This window comes from Phyllobates terribilis, unplaced genomic scaffold (assembly GCF_046119375.1).
Source record: "Phyllobates terribilis strain yellow unplaced genomic scaffold, ASM4611937v1 Scaffold_3__8_contigs__length_932513732, whole genome shotgun sequence".
NCBI classification, from domain to species: Eukaryota; Metazoa; Chordata; class Amphibia; order Anura; family Dendrobatidae; genus Phyllobates; species Phyllobates terribilis.
The window spans coordinates 816825667-816846031 of NW_027362763.1; the positions used below are offsets into that span (position 1 = coordinate 816825667).

At 40.2% G+C, this 20365-nt stretch overlaps 1 protein-coding gene across 1 annotated transcript in view; it reads left to right on the top strand.

The window, feature by feature from the left end:
• Window positions 1-1971, top strand: part of CNKSR3 (CNKSR family member 3) — a 157707-nt gene extending 155736 nt beyond the window's left edge. The window contains exon 13 of the mRNA XM_073672439.1: window positions 1290-1971. Within this exon, the coding sequence (XP_073528540.1) occupies window positions 1290-1585 (296 nt within the window). The 3' untranslated portion in view covers window positions 1586-1971. The remainder of the gene's footprint in view (window positions 1-1289) is intronic.
• The last annotated feature ends 18394 nt before the right edge of the window (window positions 1972-20365 follow it).

Here is a 20365-nt window from a genome sequence, read left to right on the forward strand (position 1 = left end):
ATTTTTTATTTTTTTGGGTTGTACACCGTAAAAGTGATAAGACCGATTTGTTCGTCGGGTCGGTACGATTACAGAGATACCAGCTTTATATATTTTTTTATGATTTGCTATTTTTACACACCAAATAACAGTATTTTACAAAAAAGAGTTTGATTTTGCATTGTCACATTCTGAGAGCTGTAACTTTTTTATTTTTTTGCCGAATGAACCATGTTATGGCTTGTTTTTCTGCAGGGAAGTGTGACACTTTTATTTATTTATTTTTATTTTTTTTACATACGACTTTTTGATCTCTTTATTCACTTTTTGAGAGCCAGTATGAAGAAAAAGCGTAATTTTCGGCGTGTTTTTTATTTACTTTTTTTACGACGTTCGCCAAATGGAATAAATAACGTGACAGTTTTATAAAGCGGGTTGTTCTAGACACGGCGATACCAATTATGTGTACTTTTTTTTTTCGTTTATTTTTGTTTTATCACAAATGCTGCATTTTGAGCGGCAAAATGGATTTGAGTCATTTGTGTGTACTTTTTTGTGTTTTTTTTTTTTTATTAGTTTTTTACATTTTTAATTTCACTTTTTTTTTTTTTTACTTTTTCACTATTTCCCACTGTGGGACGTGTGTAATTTTCACTTTGATTGCTGATCTCATACACTGCAGTACTCCTGCTGTGTATGAGATCTGTCAGTGAGTCACTGACTGTGCCTGTGAGAACCAGCTTATCGGCATCGAAACCGGCCTGGGCCGATACTGCAGGGTGTCAGCTGTCATATACAAATGACACCCGCGGGAATCGCCGCCCCCGGGCGGCGCTATACACTTATGCTTCAGCACCGTGAAAGAGCGGCGCTGAGGCATAAGTACCTTTAACTGCCGCCGTAAAAATGCGTTACGGCGGTCATCAAGGGGTTAAAAAAGGAGGCTCATACAAATGCTATGAGGCCATGGCAGTTCCAGAAACCCTACCCACCGCCCGCCCACGAAGAGGATATTGCACCAAAACTTCTAAGGTGAATTAAGCAAGAACCAGGCTATGGATTTTTTTCAATACATGTAGCCAGTATAACAGGGCCATTATGGCTATACCTTTACTTTAGCAGATTAAATCTTGAATACAGATTATTTTTGAGGCCCTTTCATGATGGGTCACTAAGGACTTAATATGATTCACAACTAGTCATTTGTTGTTAGTGATTGTATTTATTGACAAAAAAAAAGCCATCACGTTTTTTCATATATATTTATCTACCTGTGTGTTAAAGGTACTTGCATTGTCTTTCTTTTTAAGGTGATGAAGCACTATCCAGATATTTCAGTAATGAAAGGATTGCACCGATAATAGAAGAAAATGTATCATCTAGAAATTTTTTTACCAGATCAACTGATAGGCATTTAATCCGAGGAACAGACTATATAAGGGGCAGCCGTGGTCTTCTAAATATGGACTTACACAATAGTGCAACAATGCCATACCAGGAGGAAAGTTCCAGGAAACTAACTACCGCTTCATCTTCAAAAAATACCACAACGGAGCCCTCGCTACTGGTCAGTTGGTTTACCAAGCTAAAACTCTTGAGTCGCTGAGTTTCAATAGACATTTACCTTACAGTGCCTTTGCCCTTATAATGGCAGTATTATATGAAGCTAGTTCCACAGAAATGAGTGGGATTCACCTTCCAAAGCTTTCTGACTTTTGCAGACTGGTATCAGGATATGCCAGTGCCACAAATAATTTATCAAGTACTAAAAATAAATAAATACTTTGATATCATATGTATTCTACCTATAAAAATTATTTTTGCCTTTTAGATGTTCTTTTTTTTGTATTTTTTATCACACGACTCTGTTAAAGAAATGCAATATGTGCATGTAAATTTTACTCACGTTTTTGCTCAACTTTTTAAGAACTGTAAAAGGATGAAGTAATTTATTAAAATAGCTGTCAGTTTTTCCTTTTGCTGCTTACCAAAGGATCATTTATTTACTACAAATTTTAGGACAGAATTTTTACATTCTGTATTTGAGGTGAAAATGTATGCTTTTCTAAAATGTCTAAGCAATGTGAATGAAAAAGACATGTCACATTTACTCTTGTCTTAAATGTATCAGTACAGGTTGGAATTTTGTACATATCTACAAGGCACCTAATTTATACCAAGAACATGAAAGTGCAGAGATTTATTTATTGTTACTTTAATGACATAAAGGGATTCGCCAAGAATGTGATAAATTGGCCCTCATCACGTAATCCAAATGGCAACCTTTCTTTGTCACTTTTCAAGATGGGATGCAGTTTGAAGAAACTCTGCTCCTGAGACCTGTGTCTCAGCTGACAGAGGAACTGTAAGCACGCATATCTCCGTGAGTTAATGAAAGGGATGCAACACTAGAAGAAATAAAGCTTCTCGGCTGACTGGGAACAAAGGATTTTCTCTGTGTTCAATCAGCCAAGTAAAAGGTATGTCTGCTTATGATACAGCTCCTTTATCTGTTGAGACACAAGTCTACTAGTACTAGGACGGGCTACAGTTTGAATTACATGATGGGGGTCATTTTATCACATTCATGGAGAATCCCTTTAAGGATGATCTGTCAGTTCTCCTGACACTTGTTTGTAAGTAAATGTGTTCCCCATAAAATAACAAACCTGGAGCATCTTTTGTCAGAACTCTACAGTGTACCATTCCTCTGGTATTCCTTCTAGAATTGTATGAATAAATTTACAACAGGGTGTTACCATGATTTACATATGCTGACCGTTCTGATTGGACAATGTCAGTCTGTATAGAGATATTTCCCATGTATATCACAGAGTAAAATAGATAACGTAGAACGTGGAGGAGGCTAAATCACAGAAAAAAAGACTACATCTAAAATCAAAATTTGTATTAGAAATGCTAAAATAGGTTGACCATGCAAACCTTCAGCACTGAATGATAGTAACCTGGAGGAAATTACAAGTAGGTCTACCTATATTTTTTTGACAGCATCAAAACACAGATGGGTTAGATGACCACTGATGGCCTGCCCTAATGTCCCTTATAAAGTCCCTCAAAGAAAGATGCCCTGCTTGACCACGGAGGTTGGCACCACCTTAAAATGATTATCCCTCACCCCTTCCGCAATGAATGTCGGCTCACCCTACACCAATGTGATTATCTATAAAATAAAGTGACATGTGCATATTTTATAAAACCTAGTAGTGGTGTAACGTAGCATAAAGCAGTATCAAACCATTGATAGTTCCTGATAAAAGGTAGACCTACTTGTATTTTGTTCCATATTACTATCATTCAATGCTGAAGGTTTGCATGGACAGCCTTTTTAATAATTACTAATTTTGATATTTAGAAGTAGTAATTTTTTCTGTGGTAGAGACTGTTCCCCCAGAGAGGTAATTTTCAAAACTTCTGTAAAACCCCTTCAAATAATAGCACTATGTACAATTTTAAGAACTGATATTTTATGAATACAATTATTTACTAAACCAGACATGTGTGGAGAGGTTACAGATGCTTTTTAAAGTGTTTTTTAAACTTAATACATTGATATTTCTCAAATTAGGCCATTGTCCAATTATTGGGATCTGACTGATGTGACATTGATCTCTACAATGAAATCACAGCCAACAAGAAATTGCAGAGCCCCCCTTGGTTTCTGTCATCTTTACACCTTTCCCACAAAAGTACAGTAACTTGTAGTCACATCCTGGGAAGATGTCCTCTGGTGTGCAAGGGTGCTCACGAGCGCGCTCCCTTCACATGCGGAACATACCAGCTATATTATTTAGCCAGCATATGTCTCTCACAGCTGCAGCTAGTCATAAGTTTTGGCCGCGGCTGTTAAACGTACCATAGACTCTATTGGGGTAGAGGTAACTAGAGTGTGTGTAAACATGAAAAAAACTCTAAAATCTATTAGCACAGTATGAAAAATGTATCAGATCAGGCAGTCACTCATTACCTGTTTATAACCCACATTATCAGGGCCTAACAGGGAAAGTGAGGGACGGTCACCGTTGAATGGGGGCGCCAAATTCGTATATTAGGGTGCCAACCCCCATGACAGGCAGTATCAGTTGAGGCGTTTTATGATAGGGCAGATTTAAGTCTGTATTGTATATGAATGTTTACCATGTTTAAGACTTTACTGGCCCATGTGTGGTTATCTACTTCTATTTGACTCATATTTTAAAAAATAGTCCCTAAGGGATACTGGATGGATTTTGATATAGTTATGAGCTTTTTAACTCGCACATCACAAGGGTGTTTTTTAAAAAGAATCAGAATAAAATTGATAGTTTTAGAGGTTTTTTCATGTTTAACCATTAAATGTCACTGTCAGTCTTGACAGCAGCATTTAAAGAGAATGCGCTAGTGCCCCCGTGCACTAGCTCCCATTGGCCCATCATGGGGAAGTGATGGGTTGCCATGACAGCCAGGTGTCTGTTGAAGACCCCCATCACTGTCATCTCAGTTCTTCTGTGAAGCTCAACCGTAAAGTGGGCTAAATAGGAGACTTGAGATTTTCACAATATCCTTTAACACCATGGTAGGGCAATATATAGTATAAGCGATCAGATTATCACAGGTTCAAGTCCCCTAAGGGGACTAAACAGTAACATAAATAATAAAGAAAAAAAGTTATTAAACATATATATAAAAAAATAAGGGACAGCTCTTATTTTGTTAAAAACAGATTTAGTGGTGAAAACAGACCGGGAAACAAAAAAATGTGCTCTGAACAAAGGAAAGTCACTTTATCTAGTAAATGTAACACTTTGAAGAATTGTACAGGAGTTTTGAATGATTCCTGTCTTGTGAGAAAACTCTGTACATGTACTGAAATTATTAGACCCTATTCATAATTTCTGGGCTATCCTTGTAAGTTCTTATTCTAAAGGTGCCTTTTAAATACTCTAGAAGGAAGAAAAGTAGAAACTTAAGTGACAAGTCACATCATCAGCTCACTTAAATCACAGCTGTTGTATCCTAGACTTTTCTGTAGGTGTGTGTTAAGATCTTTCCCCTTTTACATTCTGCTCTTTCCATACTATATAAAGATTAGGGCACTTGCTCGCCAGGCATGTGTTAAAAGAGGTTAAGATGTAAAGTAAACCGGCAACAAAAAGAAGAGGATATGACCTACTTCTGGCTGCCTGTTTAGTTCAAAGAAATGCTCCAACCTATGCAAAATGGCATCATCTAGAGACAATGCAAAAGAATAGTAAAGTTTCCACACCCTCACATACTGTCTACTGATGAAGACATGTTTAGAGTGCCTTCACCGAGCATCATTCGGTATGTTAGTTATATGCGTGCAGAATCCTGCAAAGATATCTGCACACATGAGTCTGAATGACCCGTTAGCAGTGACAAAGCAAATCTCTCCTATAACAGAATGTAGAGAATATTTTAGAAGTTCTAAGTTGTATGTATTATAGTTTAGCATAGCTTTTTATATGTACATATTATGCTGTATACTCTTAATCTTGGCTACAAGAGCTTGTCTTTAGCACTGAGCACTATTCAGCCAGAGAGTAAAACAGATTTATTCTATAATCACTGACATTTAAGTCAGGTATTGAAAGCCATGTGTTGCACTAGCAGGGATATTTGTAATGTGTAAAGAACAGAAAAACTTTTCTTGTTATGTTTGTTTTGCCATAGGCTATAAGCATTATATTGGTAGGGCTTCGACAGTTAGAGCCCCACCGATCAGCTGTTTGAAGGGGGTGAGATCTCTTTAATGCTAGACAGAGCAACATAATATACATTGCTTTAACGTGTACTTATGACAACAAAATAGGCCAGTAACATTTTCAAAAAATAGCACAACTGGCACCCATGGGTGTCATGAAGCGCCGAACAATACCAACTCCTGATAAACATTAATAAACTTGGAGAAAGTGGAGTTTAGCCAGTATGAAACACACTTTATTAATTAACCATTCAATAATAGTAATTAAACTATACAAAATAGGGTAACACGGCAAGTGAGACAAAATGGGTCTCAGCTGAGACGAGCCATAATTTTACCAATCAAAAGTAGTGCAGAGCAAAGTGCAGTGCATGAAGGTAAAATGCCAGTCAACCACAATATATGCCTCTAGTCTAGGTAGTCAGTACATTGTGCAATAAACAGTTTCAGAAAATGAGGCATAAAGAGGCATAAACCTTACCAGGGAAGGTACAGGGACGTATTAGCTGGTAGTGGCGGACAAGTGGCAGCCTCGACGCACATTTCACAATGTTAACTGGTGCTTTTTCAAGAGGCGCTCTTGAAAAAGAATCAGTTAGCATTGCGAAACGCGCGTTGAGGCCACCCCTTGTCAGTCACTACCAGGTGATACGTCCCTGTACCTTCCCTGGTAAGGTTTATGCCTCATTTTCTAAAACTGTTTATTGCACGATGTACTGACTACCTAGACTAGAGGCATATATTGTGATTGACTGGCATTTTACCTACCTGCACTGCACTTTGCTCTGCACTACTTTTGATTGGTAAGGTTAGGGCTTGTCTCAGCTGAGATCCATTTTGTCTCACTTGTCGTGTTACCCTATTTTGTATAGTCAAATTACTATTGTTGAATGGTTAATTAATGAAATGTGTTTCATACCGGCTAAACTCCACTTTCTCCAAGTTTATTAATGACTTGTCCAATTTGCATTACTGTGCTAACGCTGCAACACCCAGTATAGCTGCTACGGAGTAGGTGGTGTGCAAGGAGATGGAGCAGTGTGATCATTGAAGAGGCCTCAATGTTGGCACAAATGCTGGAGACCTTTCAAACAGCTTTTTGGTGGAGGAGCGAGAGTAAGACATCTTCTGATTTGTTATCAATGGCCTATCCTAAGAATAGACCATCAATAATGTGATTCAGGAAAGTCCTTTTAACTATGAAAATACTTCCTCATGTCAGTCTTCCATCAAGATTCACTTAAAGGCTTTATCAATTCAGTGCATGAGATTCTTGTGCTGTTAAAGAAGACCTTCCACCAATTTTTTTTATTGTTGAAATGGACACATAATGTAATAGTGGCTGCAGAATAAAAACGTTTTTTTTTTTTTTTTTAATTTCATCTCTCTGTTGCGAAGATATTAGCAATCAGATATTTGGTACCTAATGAGTTCATTGTTGCCAAATCTAAGCAGGTAGTACCATAGAAGTGCAGAAGGACCTGTGATGTCAACAAGACCCGAATCCACAGGTCCTGCCAGTCAGATTGTGCAGCGTAAATAAGCACTGAAGATATATTACACAATGCAGAAGTGTAGAGCTATATACGCTTCTGTGCTGTGTAATATATCTTCAGTGGTTACTTAGGCTGCACACTCCAGCTGGCAGGACTCAGGTCATGTGACCCTGATGACATCATCACTAGTCCTTCCGCACTTCTATGTTACTCCCTGCTTATAATTGGTCAGAGTCATGCAGGAGGCAAAAGTACACGCCCCCCCAGAGAAAACTATCTAATAGCACATACTTGGTCTTAACTACACTGTGTTCCAAATTATTATGCAAATAATATTTTCTCAGATTTTCCCAAATTACCTATATGAATTGCATTTTGAACCTATATAACATGCATTTTGAGTGCAGTTTGAGTTTTTTATTTTTTTTTAAATATACTGTTATCATAGGCAGTTTGTACAAAAACCTTTCAATTGTACTCTAATAGTTATTTGACTGGAAAATTACAATGACTGCAATTCATATAGGTAATTTGGGAAAATCTGAGAAAATATTATTTGCATAATAATTTGGAACACAGTGTAAAGTTAACGCTAACTGCCAAATATTTGATTGCAAATATCTCCACAACGGAGAGGCGAAATGAAAGAAAGACAAAAACTTTTTATTCCGCTCTACTGCTACTCAGCCACTATTACATCTTGTGACCAATTCAACATGAAAAATTTGGTAAATGCTGAACCTTATTGAATAGATATTTATGTCCTGAGACCTTGGAAACGCTCCCTCCTTTGTGTTGAGGCATCTGTCACTTGAGCATCCTATGTACCTGCAAGATCACAGTAGCAGTTCCAAAGTTAATTATATATGTGTATTATCCAGTTATATACCTGGAAGCCAGATCACTGCTATTTGTGGACACATCAATATGCCCCATTTACAAAGACGTCTGCTTATGGACTCATATTTTACAAAACCACCTGTTATCAGGCATTCCTTATCAAAAATCACATCATGTTATCAGATACGAGGAGTAAGGTCCCATGGTTATAATATGACATAATGCGATACTCTGTTCAGATACACGCTGTATTTGTCTACTTGCGGGCAGTATAAGAGGGCATAGAGTTTTGGAGTAATATTAAGAGAATATGCTCAGGACTTTTCTAAAACATTTAGAATGATATTATTTCTCAGACATCTGTGTCTCTACATACATTAAAATAATTGTATGACCAGCACTAATTTTTGGCAGGTATTGTGCCATGCTAACTCCTAACAGTGAATGATGATCACACTGTTGAGACTCCATTCTGCTTGCCGATTCGAGCAGTCGTCACATGACTTCTCACATGTGATTTGAGAGTATTTGGCACATGACTACAAGACTACAGTGAACAGTGAGAGAAGCAGGAAGAGAAGGTAGGCAGCACATGACTGCAAGTATGTAAGTGTTTGCCTGATGACCTCACGAACCGACAAGAAGAGTGGAATTCTAAGGCCGAGGTCACACGAGCAATGATTCTCTAATGCGAGAGAATCGGCTCGATTACGGTAATGGCACTCAGCTCAAACTCTATCACAGTTTGATCAGTGTCATCTTAGTGTGCGGAGAAGACGGACAACTTAATTTCTCCATCTTCTCCATTGTCTGAGTCGGCGGAGGTCGGATTGCACTCGGATGACATCAGAGTGCAGTCCGATGTTTCACATGCACCAGAGCCATTCACAGCATGCTGCAATTTTTTTCTTAGGTTGAATTAGAATGAGAAAAAATAGCAGATCTGCACTGCCCCATAGTATAACATTGTGTAGGAAAAATCCGAATCCTCCAGTGATGGAAAGTAGGCACGTTTATTAATTCCTTTTTAACAATGATAAAGATGGCAAACCACAGTTCATCCAGGAAAAACCAACGCGTTTCGGCATTAAGCCTTAGTCACGGTGTAGTCAGAAACTGGTTTACCATTGCTAGATACATATATGCCTAGGTCACGTCGATTTGGTAGCCAATCCCACTGGCATGTTGATTACCACCTACACTATTAACATCAGGTGCAAATTAAAAACTGATAAGGCATGAAATGATAAAGCAGACTATGCGTACTGTAAAATGAGGCCCTGTCTTATATTGATGGGGTTCTCGTTTGCAATTTGAAAATCTAGTATGATTCTCTATGCAGAACTTTCCTTCTAAGATCTCCCACTGTAACCGCTTTGTATACTTTTTCATTGCCTGCAAATTTTAATATTGAAACATCTCCTTTATGAATGTGGGAAAAGTGCTTGGAAATGGCTGAAGTGTTTATGGCTGCTGGATTAGCCTCATCCGAGATGTGTATCCTTATGCGTTTTTTTTTAGCGGGCTTTTACAAATGGGGCTATTCGCTATGTATCTCTTGTGATCATGTCTAGAAATTAACCATTTTGTTCTCTCATAAAACAGGTCACAGTTTTCTAATAAAAAAAAGTTTATTAATTGTAATACACCTGGAGTTACAGTATATATCTGAAAGAGTGCACTGCTTGCCAAGTCCAATATGTGGGCTGTACTATTGGGCCCTTGAAAAATCACACAAGGAGACACATCTCCGATGTGGCTAATCCGACAGCCATAAACACTTCAGCCATTTCCAAGCACTTTTCCCGCATACGTGCTTAAGGCCGAAACACATTGGTTTTTCCTGGATGATCTGTGGTTTATCATTTTTAAAAGTGAAATAATACATTTGAAGTTCTATGCCTACTTTCCATTGCTGGAGGATTCGGCTTTTTCCTACACATCGTTTCCAGCCCTGACTTGGGCGTCTCCGCACGGTGGTTCCATACTGTTGCTCCAAGTCCAGCCAAATTCGGTGAGCTGACTCTCCTTTCCCCCTCCCCTCGTTTCACATAGTATATCATTGGGCCGAGTGCTAGCTAATAAAACATCGGATAGCACTGTACCGTGTAATACGGCGAACCCTTATACACTGTAAGATCTAGCTTGGTACAGTGCCTGGAGAAAATTAGACCTAGCCCAAAACAACAATTTAGGTGTTTTAAGTAGTTTTATGTCATTTTATTAACCATCCCTTGAAGATACAGCCAACAAATACCTTTTCTTTTATAAAGTACACATTGGCCTTTTCTTCTATCATGTACACACATACATTTTTATGACTGTTCATACTATTTATTTGCATTTAAAATAAGCTTGGTTTAATCTACTGTACCTTTAGAATGCCTTGCTATGGTTTTATGTCAAATGAGTGTTCTCAGCACAAGCTTATTTGACCAATTGATAACAGACCTGCGCAAAACTAAGGGACCCCATACACAATAGATAGTGGTTGGCTGAATGATGGTTAGGTTGATTGTTTGGCTGGCAGCTGTCTCTCCCAAAACTGCCAAGCGCTCTTGTGTTCTCTGAGAGATCCACTGCCAAACTCCTCTGGTGGCAGCTTATCTCGCCAAAAACAAAGGTCCTAAATTGGACATGCCAGACCATTATATCCTCTGACACCTTCTGTTGGGGGAGAATCAAGAGCATCCCATACAAATTAAACTGTTAGCTGAGTTACCCCTAGGTTCGGTCTAATTAAGACTAATGTTTATAGTGACCTTAAGAAGTGGCCATATATGTTATGTGTTCTTTGCCTATTAAAAGGAGAGGGAATTATAGTAACTTCCAACTGCATTTGCTTCATCTATTTTATTAACGAAAGACTTCTCATATATCTCCTGTGGTTTAAGCTGGTTGCACATAGCTGTAATATGGCCACAATTTATCATTATGACTACAAGACCCAACCTCTACTGTACCACATGGGGTCCAGGTTGCTGCAATATAGATGGTAAAATGTGGCCATACTACAGCTATGGTAAACGAGCCTTCTGAAAAGTCAAAATTACTGTATGGGAAATTTTCCAATTTCATTACAGAAGCACAAAATCTAGCTTTGGGAATGGCAGTGTATTTCCCCTTTTATGTTTCATTTAATATTTCCTGTACATGTTTTCATTGGGAAGAGCAAAATAAGATAATGTCTATTTTATGCAATTCAATCAGCTTAGATATATATTTCTAAGGTTTTCTGTTTTATATTTTTATGGTTTCTTTGCAATGCAATTATATTCAATTCTTATTACATGTTTCATGCCTGTATTACTTACCAGAACTGCCTTTGATGAAATCTGACATTTCAAGTTTTGAATATTTGTTTTAGAAAAGCAAAATATAAAGATTAAATGGATTTTACAGAAGAGTTGTGTGTCTTGTTCCATCTGATCACCTGTTATTTTTCCTAATTGTACTTTAGAATAAAATGTGTAGTTACTAATTTGTATATTGTCGATAACATAAATTTATTTTTAATTTTAGGAACATTTATTTTTGTTTAAAATCAAAATATCAAGGCCACATAGCGTAAATGCTATTTTTTTTCTTGCTGCATTTATCAATGCCTTTTTGCTTTGCTATGATTCTATAATGATTCTAAATAAAAGCAATGGCATTTTTAAGTGTAGAATCCTAGCTTTTCTGCACTAAAAAACTCTGCGTCAAACCTGCACCAAAGCTGCATATAAAACTGAAGACATAAAGCACCAAAAACACAATAATCAGAGCAGATTGCTAATGCATATTTTGATGTGAAGACCTGCATTTAAAGGGAAGGTGCCACATTTTTACATTATGTAAAATAAATTAAAATGTTAAATTCCTTAATGTTATAACATATTTCAAGTGGCCAGTATTTATAGTTTATTTTTTATTAATTTGTTTTGCAGCTACTGGGGTCTGCCATCTTGCTTTTCAGGAGTGTAAGGCTGTGTGCCCACGTAGCGTTTTTCAAGCGTATATGCTGCGGAATTTCCGCAGCGTAAACGCTGGAAAAACGCATGTATATCCGCACCCCATGGTCCCCAATGGCATTCCGCAAAGTCAATGCCCATGCTGCGGATTTTTCCGCAGCGTTTATGCTGCGTTCAAAAATCCGCAGCATGTCATTTAATTTTGCGTTTCCGCAAGCAGAATTGCCTTTGTCCAATGCATAAAAAAGGCAAGGCAATTCCGCATGTGGAAAACGCGTAATAAACGCGCGAAAAATGCGCGATAAACGCGTGCGGAATTCCGCATGCGTTTTTCCGGGAGAGGACTTGCAGAAATGAAGCAGAAATTTTCTGCTTCATAAATGCAACGTGGGCACATAGCCTAAGAGTTACTACACTACACTCACACTCCTTCAAATACGGCAGCCCTGGACATAGGCTTTAGCGGTCGAATGCCGACCCTATCTGTAACATTGTAGCCACATTAGCTGTGAACTTGGCACGCCTCTGTGGACTGCTCAATTCACAGCTGTAGGTGTGTCTAGGTGCCATTTCATTGTGGCCCAGAGCTTCCACACTGAGGACATGTAATTGGAAACTTTTTACACACACACACAAGCTCCCCCAGCTCTGCTCTCATATTCTCCCATCCTCCACTGCCTGTGCAGTAAAGCTATGGACCCTCACTGCTGCACTGTTTAGTCTCCTCAGTCCTGGCCTCGCAGCTGCTCTCTTCACTGCATGCAGCTCTGCTCCTCAGGTCCACATTGCTCCACAGTCCGTTGTCTTCCTTCTGCTTGCTCTTCTGTAAATATACTGAGATCCACTTCCTGTTTAGCAGCTGGTTGAGATTAGATCACAGTGCAGTCACCAAGAAAAATGCAGTGCATTGTCTCTAGTCTTTATTCTGCCTCCCCCACTTTTGGGTGTAGTATAACACCTAAAAAGGGAGGGAAACATTGATGTCACAAGGACACTGCCCCAATTTTGCAGCTAACGTAATGCAAGTAAGCATTACTGTAGCTGCTTGAGGTCTATACAGGAAGATTCTCCCCCTAGCTGCAAGTATAGGTAATCTTTTTTTTTTTATAGATATTTTGCATGTTGCAGTGTTTGCAATCTATTCAAACACTGCATTACAAAGCTTAAATTAATATTATAATGTTATTTTCACAAAAAGAAAAAAAAAATTGATGGCACCTTCCCTTTAAGCTATGTGGGAACATGTGCTTCCAGTTTACAGATATGTAATAATTAGCAGTAGAATCATGACTGCCACCCGGAATTTCAGGGCCCCATACTGGCAAAATTTTCAGGCCCCCTTGAGACTCCATCCCAGCTCCGCCTCCACTTGTCGAACCTTCCACAGTCCCACCGCCCACTCTTGAAAAAACTTGTCTTCCGCATCACGTCCTCACTAAACACATATTAACAGTTCTCATCGAACATCATATTACATACATAGCCAGCAGCTTTTGTTTTTTAAGCCACCACCACAACAAGGTAAACTCTTTTGGCCGGGCCCTACTCTACTCTAACCTATTAAGCATTTCTTGAAATATCCAATACTCTTTTTATGTACTGTATATTTTATTTATTTTTCTTTAATCCCTATATCCCCGGGCCATTTTAAATTTTTGCGTTTTCATTTTTTGCTTTTTGCCAGAGCTGTAACTTTTTTATTTTTCTGTCATTGTGGCCATGTGAGGGCTTATTTTTTGTGGTACATGTACTTTTGACCGACACCATTGGTTTTACCATATCATGCACTGGAAAACGGGAAAAAAATCCAAGTGTGATGAAATTGCAAAAAAAGTGCAATTCCACAATTGTTTTTTGTTTTTTACTGTGTTCACTAAATGCTAATTATGATTCCCCAGGTCATTACGAGTTCGTAGATACCAAATATGTGTCAATTAATTTTTATTTAAGTTTGAAAAAAAATCCAAACTTTGTTAAAAAAAAAAAAAAATGTTGCCATTTTCAGAGACCTGTGGCGTCTCCATTTTCCAGGATCTGGATCCGGGTGAGGGCTTATTTTTTGTGCGCTAAGCTGATGTTTTTATTGATATCATTTTGGGGTAGATACAATGTTTTGATCGCCCGTTATTGCATTTTATTGCAATGCTGCATCGACCAAAAAACTTAATTCTGGCATTTTGACCCTCTGTTTCTCGTTGCGCTGTTTACCGATCAAACTAATTCTTTTTATATACCGATAGATCGGGCGATTCTGAACTCTGCGATACCAGATATGTGTATATGAGATTTTTTTATTGTTTTATTTTGAATGGTACAAAAGGAGGGTTATTTAAACGTGTATATATATATATATATATATATATATATATACATATATATATATATATATATATATATATATATATATATACAGTTAGGTCCATATATATTTGGACAAAGACAACATTTTTCTAATTTTGGTTCTAGACATTACCACAATGAATTTTAAACAAAATTCAGATGCAGTTGAAGTTCAGACTTTCAGCTTTCATTTGAGGGTATCCACATTAAAATTGGATGAAGGGTTTAGGAGTTTCAGCTCCTTAACATGTGCCACCCTGTTTTTAAAGGGACCAAAAGTAATTGGACAGATTAAACAATTGTAAATAAAATGCTCATTTCTAGTACTTGGTTGAAAACCCTTTGTTGGCAATGACTGCCTGAAGTCTTGAACTCATGGACATCTCCAGACGCTGTGTTTCCTCCTTTTTGATACTCTGCCAGGCCTTCACTGCGGTGGTTTTCAGTTGCTGTTTGTTTGTGGGCCTTTCTGTCTGAAGTTTAGTCTTTAACAAGTGAAATGCATGCTCAATTGGGTTGAGATCAGGTGACTGACTTGGCCATTCAAGAATATTCCACTTCTTTGCTTTAATAAACTTCTGGGTTGCTTTGGCTTTATGTTTTGGGTCATTGTCCATCTGTAGTATGAAACGACGACCAATCAGTTTGGCTGCATTTGGCTGGATCTGAGCACACAGTATGGCTCTGAATACATCAGAATTCATTCGGCTGCTTCTGTCCTGTGTAACATCATCAATAAACACTAGTGACCCTGTGCCACTGACAGCCATGCATGTCCAAGCCATCACACTGTCTCTGCCGTGTTTTACAGATTATGTGGTATGCTTTGGATCATGAGCTGTACCACACCTTCGCCATACTTTTCTCTTTCCATCATTCTGGTAGTGGTTGATCTTGGTTTCATCTGTCCAAATAATGTTCTTCTAGAACTGTGCTGGCTTTTTTAGATGTTTTTTTAGCAAAGTCCAGTCTAGCCTTTTTATTCTTGATGCTTATGAGTGGCTTACACCGTGCAGTGAACCCTCTGTATTTACTTTCATGCAGTCTTCTCTTTATGGTAGATTTGGATATTGATAGCCTACCTCCTGGAGAGTGTTGTTCACTTGGTTGGCTGTTGTGAAGGGGTTTCTCTTCACAATGGAGATTATTCTGCGATCATCCACCACTGTTGTCTTCCGTGGGTGCCCAGGTCTTTTTGCATTGATGAGTTCACCAGTGCTTTTTTTCTTTCTCAGGATGTACCAAACTGTAGATTTTGCCACTCCTAATATTGTAGCAATTTCTCGGTTGGGTTTTTTCTGTTTTTGCAGCTTAAGGATGGCTTGTTTCACCTGCATGGAGAGCTCCTTTGACCGCATGTTTACTTCACAGCAAAACCTTCCAAATGCAAGCACCACACTTCAAATCAACTCCAGGCCTTTTATCTGCTTAATTGAGAATGACATAACGAAGGGATTGCCCACACGTGTTCATGAAATAGCCTTGGAGTCAATTGTCCAATTACATTTGGTCCCTTTAAAAACAGGGTGGCACATGTTAAGGAGCTGAAACTCCTAAACCCTTCATCCAATTTTAATGTGGATACCCTCAAATGAAAGCTGAAAGTCTGAACTTCAACTGCATCTGAATTGTTTTGTTTAAAATTCATCGTGGTAATGTCTAGAACCAAAATTAGAAAAATGTTGTCTCTGTCCAAATATATATGGACCTAACTGTGTGTATATATATATATATATATATATATATATATATATATATATATATACAGTACAGACCAAACGTTTGGACACACCTTCTCATTTAAAGATTTTTCTGTATTTTCATGACCATTTATAAAGCAAGAAATCCCACTTATTAAACCTGACAAGGGCACACCTGTGAAGTGAAAACCATTTCTGGTGTCTACCTCTTGAAGCTCATCAAGAGAATGCCAAGAGTGTGCAAAGCAGTCATCAAAGCATAAGGTGGCTACTTTGAAGAACCTAGAATATAAGACATATTTTCAGTTGTTTCACAGTGTGTCCCAAAGTTTGGACACACCTCATTTAAAGATTTTTCTGTATTTTCATGACTATGAAAATTGTACGTTCACAATAAACGCATCATAACTATGAATTAACACATGTGGAATTATATACTTAACAAAAAAGTGTGAAGCAACTGAAAATATGTCTTATATTCTAGGTTCTTCAAAGTAGCCACCTTTAACTTTGATGACTGCTTCGCACACTCTTGGCATTCTCTTGATGAGCTTCAAGAGCCTGCCACTCACTGGTCGCACAGTGTCATCAGGTCTATATCAGACCTGGCGCCGCCATGCTTGTCACAGTCACTCCAGAATCAGACAGTGTAGGGAGAGCTGCTGCTGAGCTAGGGAGAGATTCGCTTGTTTCTAGTTAGTGTAGGTATACCAAACTATATTAGAGATACATATCCATCTCAACTAACAGTCCTTCTGTGGACTAATCCATCTGCGGAGATATCAGGCAGGCAGTGTATATAGACAGGCAGGGTATATAGCAGACTGCAGTCCACATAGCACAAGAGGCTCCATTCCAATTCTGCCTTCTGCTGCTGTTAGTTATTTCTATACAAAGGACCAGGTCTCAGGGGCCAGGAATAATTTTTTTTTGGATCTTAATCCTCATTATTTGCTTAAAAAGCAATCCAGAGAACACCGTTTTTCTGCGCTATTTGCTTGTTGGCACTGCAGAATACAGCCAGGTCCTTTCCATATTACAGCGCTAAAACTCCAGCTATTTAAAACTTTCTCCGTTACACGGATAACATATACGTTTTCAGAAAATACTGCCATTTCTGGCCTCCATTAAATTTTTTTTTCAGTGTGTCAGCAAAGTTTTTGACACCGGTTTGCTGTTCAAAATAGTTACCTACAGGCCAGGTATTTAAAACTGTGTTTTCTGCGTCACACGGATCAAATATACGTTTTCAGAAAATACTGCCATTTCTGGCCTCCATTAAAAATTTGTTTCAGTGTGTCAGTGAAGCAATTGAAACCAGTTTACTGTTCAAAATACACTGCTCAAAAAAAAAGGGAACACTCAAACAACAGAATATAACTCCAAGTAAATCAAACTTCTGTGAAATCAAACTGTCCACTTAGGAAGCAACACTGATTGACAATCAATTTCGCATGCTGTTGTGCAAATGGAATAGACAATAGATGGAAATTATTGGCAATTATCAAGACACCCTCAAAAAAGGAGTGGTTCTGCAGGTGGGGACCACAGCCCACATCTCAGTACCAATGCTTTCTGGCTGATGTTGGTCACTTTTGAATGTTGGTTGTGCTTTCACACTTGTGGTAGCATGAGACGGATTTTACAACCACAGAATTTCTCAGGTAGTGCAACTCATCCAGGATGGCACATCAATGCGAGCTGTGGAAAGAAGGTTTTCTGTGTCTTGTCAGCGTAGTGTCCAGAGGCTGGAAGCGCTAACAGGAGACGTGGAGGGGGCCGTAGGAGGGCAACAATCTAGCAGCAGGACCGATACCTCCGACTTTGTGCAAGGAGGAACAGTAGAAGCATTGCCTGAGCCCTGCAAAATGACCTCCAGCAGGCCACAAATGTGCATGTGTCTGCACAAACGGTTAGAAACCGACTCCATGAGGGTGGTATTAGGGCCCGACGTCCACAGATGGGGGTTGTGCTCACAGCCCAACACCGTGCAGGATGCTTGGCATTTGCCACAGAACACCAGGATTGGCAAAGTCGCCACTGGTGCCCTGTGTTCTTCACAGATGAAAGCAGGTTCACACTGAGTACATGCGACAGAGTCTGGAGACGCCGTGGAGAGCGATCTGCTGCCTGCAACATCCTTCAGCATGACTGGTTTGGCAGTGGGTCAGTAATGGTGTGGGGTGGCATTTCTTTGGAGGGTCGCACAGCCCTCCATGTGCTCGCCAGAGGTAGCCTGACTGTCATTAGGTACCGAGATGAGATCCTCAGACCCTTTGTGAGACCATATGCTGGTGCGGTTGGCCCTGGGTTCCTCCTAATGCAAGACAATGCCAGACCTCATGTGGCCGGAGTGTGTCAGCAGTTCCTGTAAGATGAAGGCATTGAAGCTATGGACTGGCCCGCCTGTTCCCCAGACCTGAATCCGATTGAGCACATCTGGGACATCATGTATCGCTCCATCCACCAACGTCACGTTGCACTACAGACTGTCCAGGAGTTGGCGAATGCTTTAGTCCAGGTCTGGGAGGAGATCCCACAGGCATTGTAGGGAGGTCATACAGGCACATGAAGGCCATACACAATACTGAGCCTCATTTTGACTTGTTTTAAGGACATTATATCAAAGTTGAATCAGCCTGTAGTGTGTTTTTCCACGTTCATTTTGGGGGTGAGCAGTGTAGTTACCTACAGGTCAGGTATTTAAAACTGTTGTTTGTCCGTCACATGGATCATATATAAGTTCGCTCCAAATTCAATCATTTGTTGTGAGCGTGGAAGATATTGTCCTCTATTTAAAATGGGCAAGGCACGTGTCAAGGGACGGGGAGCTGGACGTGATGGTGATGATGGTGCATGCAGAGGCCGTGGGCAAGCTGAAATTGTGCCACAGCAAACACCCACATCTCACTCGACCTTCCTGTCCCAATTAATAGGGGACCGCAGAACACCACTATTGAACACAGCACTGTCAAAAGGTTATTGGTTGGATAGCAGATAATGCTTCCAGTCACTTAGCCACCACCACCACCTTGTCTTCCACACGGTCAAGTCTCAGTAGCTGTGAGTCTGGACCACATATTCCTCACCCTGAACCTCCTTCCTCCCACCTTGCCGAGTGCCCAGAGACAACTGATCCCACACTTGGACACTCCGAAGAGCTGTTTACTTTCCCATTTATAGATTCGGGCCTCTCGCCCGGTCCACTTGAAGCGAAGCTAAAGGAGATCGCAGGTAGCGATGCCCAAATATTTGAGCAGCCACGGTCACACAAAGGCGACGGTGGGAAAGTGTCCCAAGAGGTGGACGATGATGACACACAATTGCCAGAAAGTCAGGAGGAGGACCAGGGTGCGGAAGTGGAAGACGAGATGATGGATGATATAGTAACTGACCCAACCTAGCAGGATTACATGCAGAGCGAGGACAGCAGCACAGGAGGAGGGAGGCAGAGCACCCCAACAGACAGGAAGAAGCAGTGTGGTGGCCGCAGAAAGAAGGCAGGCAACCGTTCCCCGTAACACCAACACGAAGTAAGTTGCCAGTACAACTGTTAGGTCTTCCCGAGTCTGGTTGTTTTCTAAAGACTCTGCCGATAACCCCAAAAAGGCCATTTGCACCACCTGCCAGGCCAGCATTAGCAGGGGTGGCAAAACGACCAGCCTGACCACCACCAGCATGATCGGGCACATGGCAGCAAAGCACCCGACTTTGTGGGCCGAACCCCAGGGTCCAGGAACAGTGTCTGCGGGTGGCACCATTGCTTCTTCGGCTGTTGTGCATTCAAGCCAATCCCCTGTCCATGGTGCATGTGACGATGCCTCCTGCCCTGCACCTGTCATTGCACACTCTCAAGTAGCAGCATCAGGAAGCATGTCTACGTCCTTGTCCCAGCGCAGCGTTCAGTTGTCCATACCCCAGTCCGTGGAACGCAAGCGCAAATACGCAGCCAACGCCCCACAGGCCACAGTACTAAATTTTCACATTTCATCACTGCTTGCACTCGAAATGTTGCCTTTTAGGCTCATGGAGACGGAAGCATTCCGCAACCTGATGTCAGCGACTGTCCCTCGGTATTTGGTCCCCAGCCGCCACTATTTCTACCGGTGTGCTGTCCTCACATTACACAAGCACGTGTCCCAAAACATTAGCCTTGCCCTCAACAACGCAGTTACCGGGAAAGTCCACCTAACCGCGGACACGTGGACAAGTGCTTGTGGGCAGGGACAGTACATCTCGCTGATGGCACACTGGGTTAACATAGTGGAAGCCGGGACCCAGTTGGACCTTGGGACGGAACAGATTCTACTGATTGCGGGCCCTAGGTCAATCAGG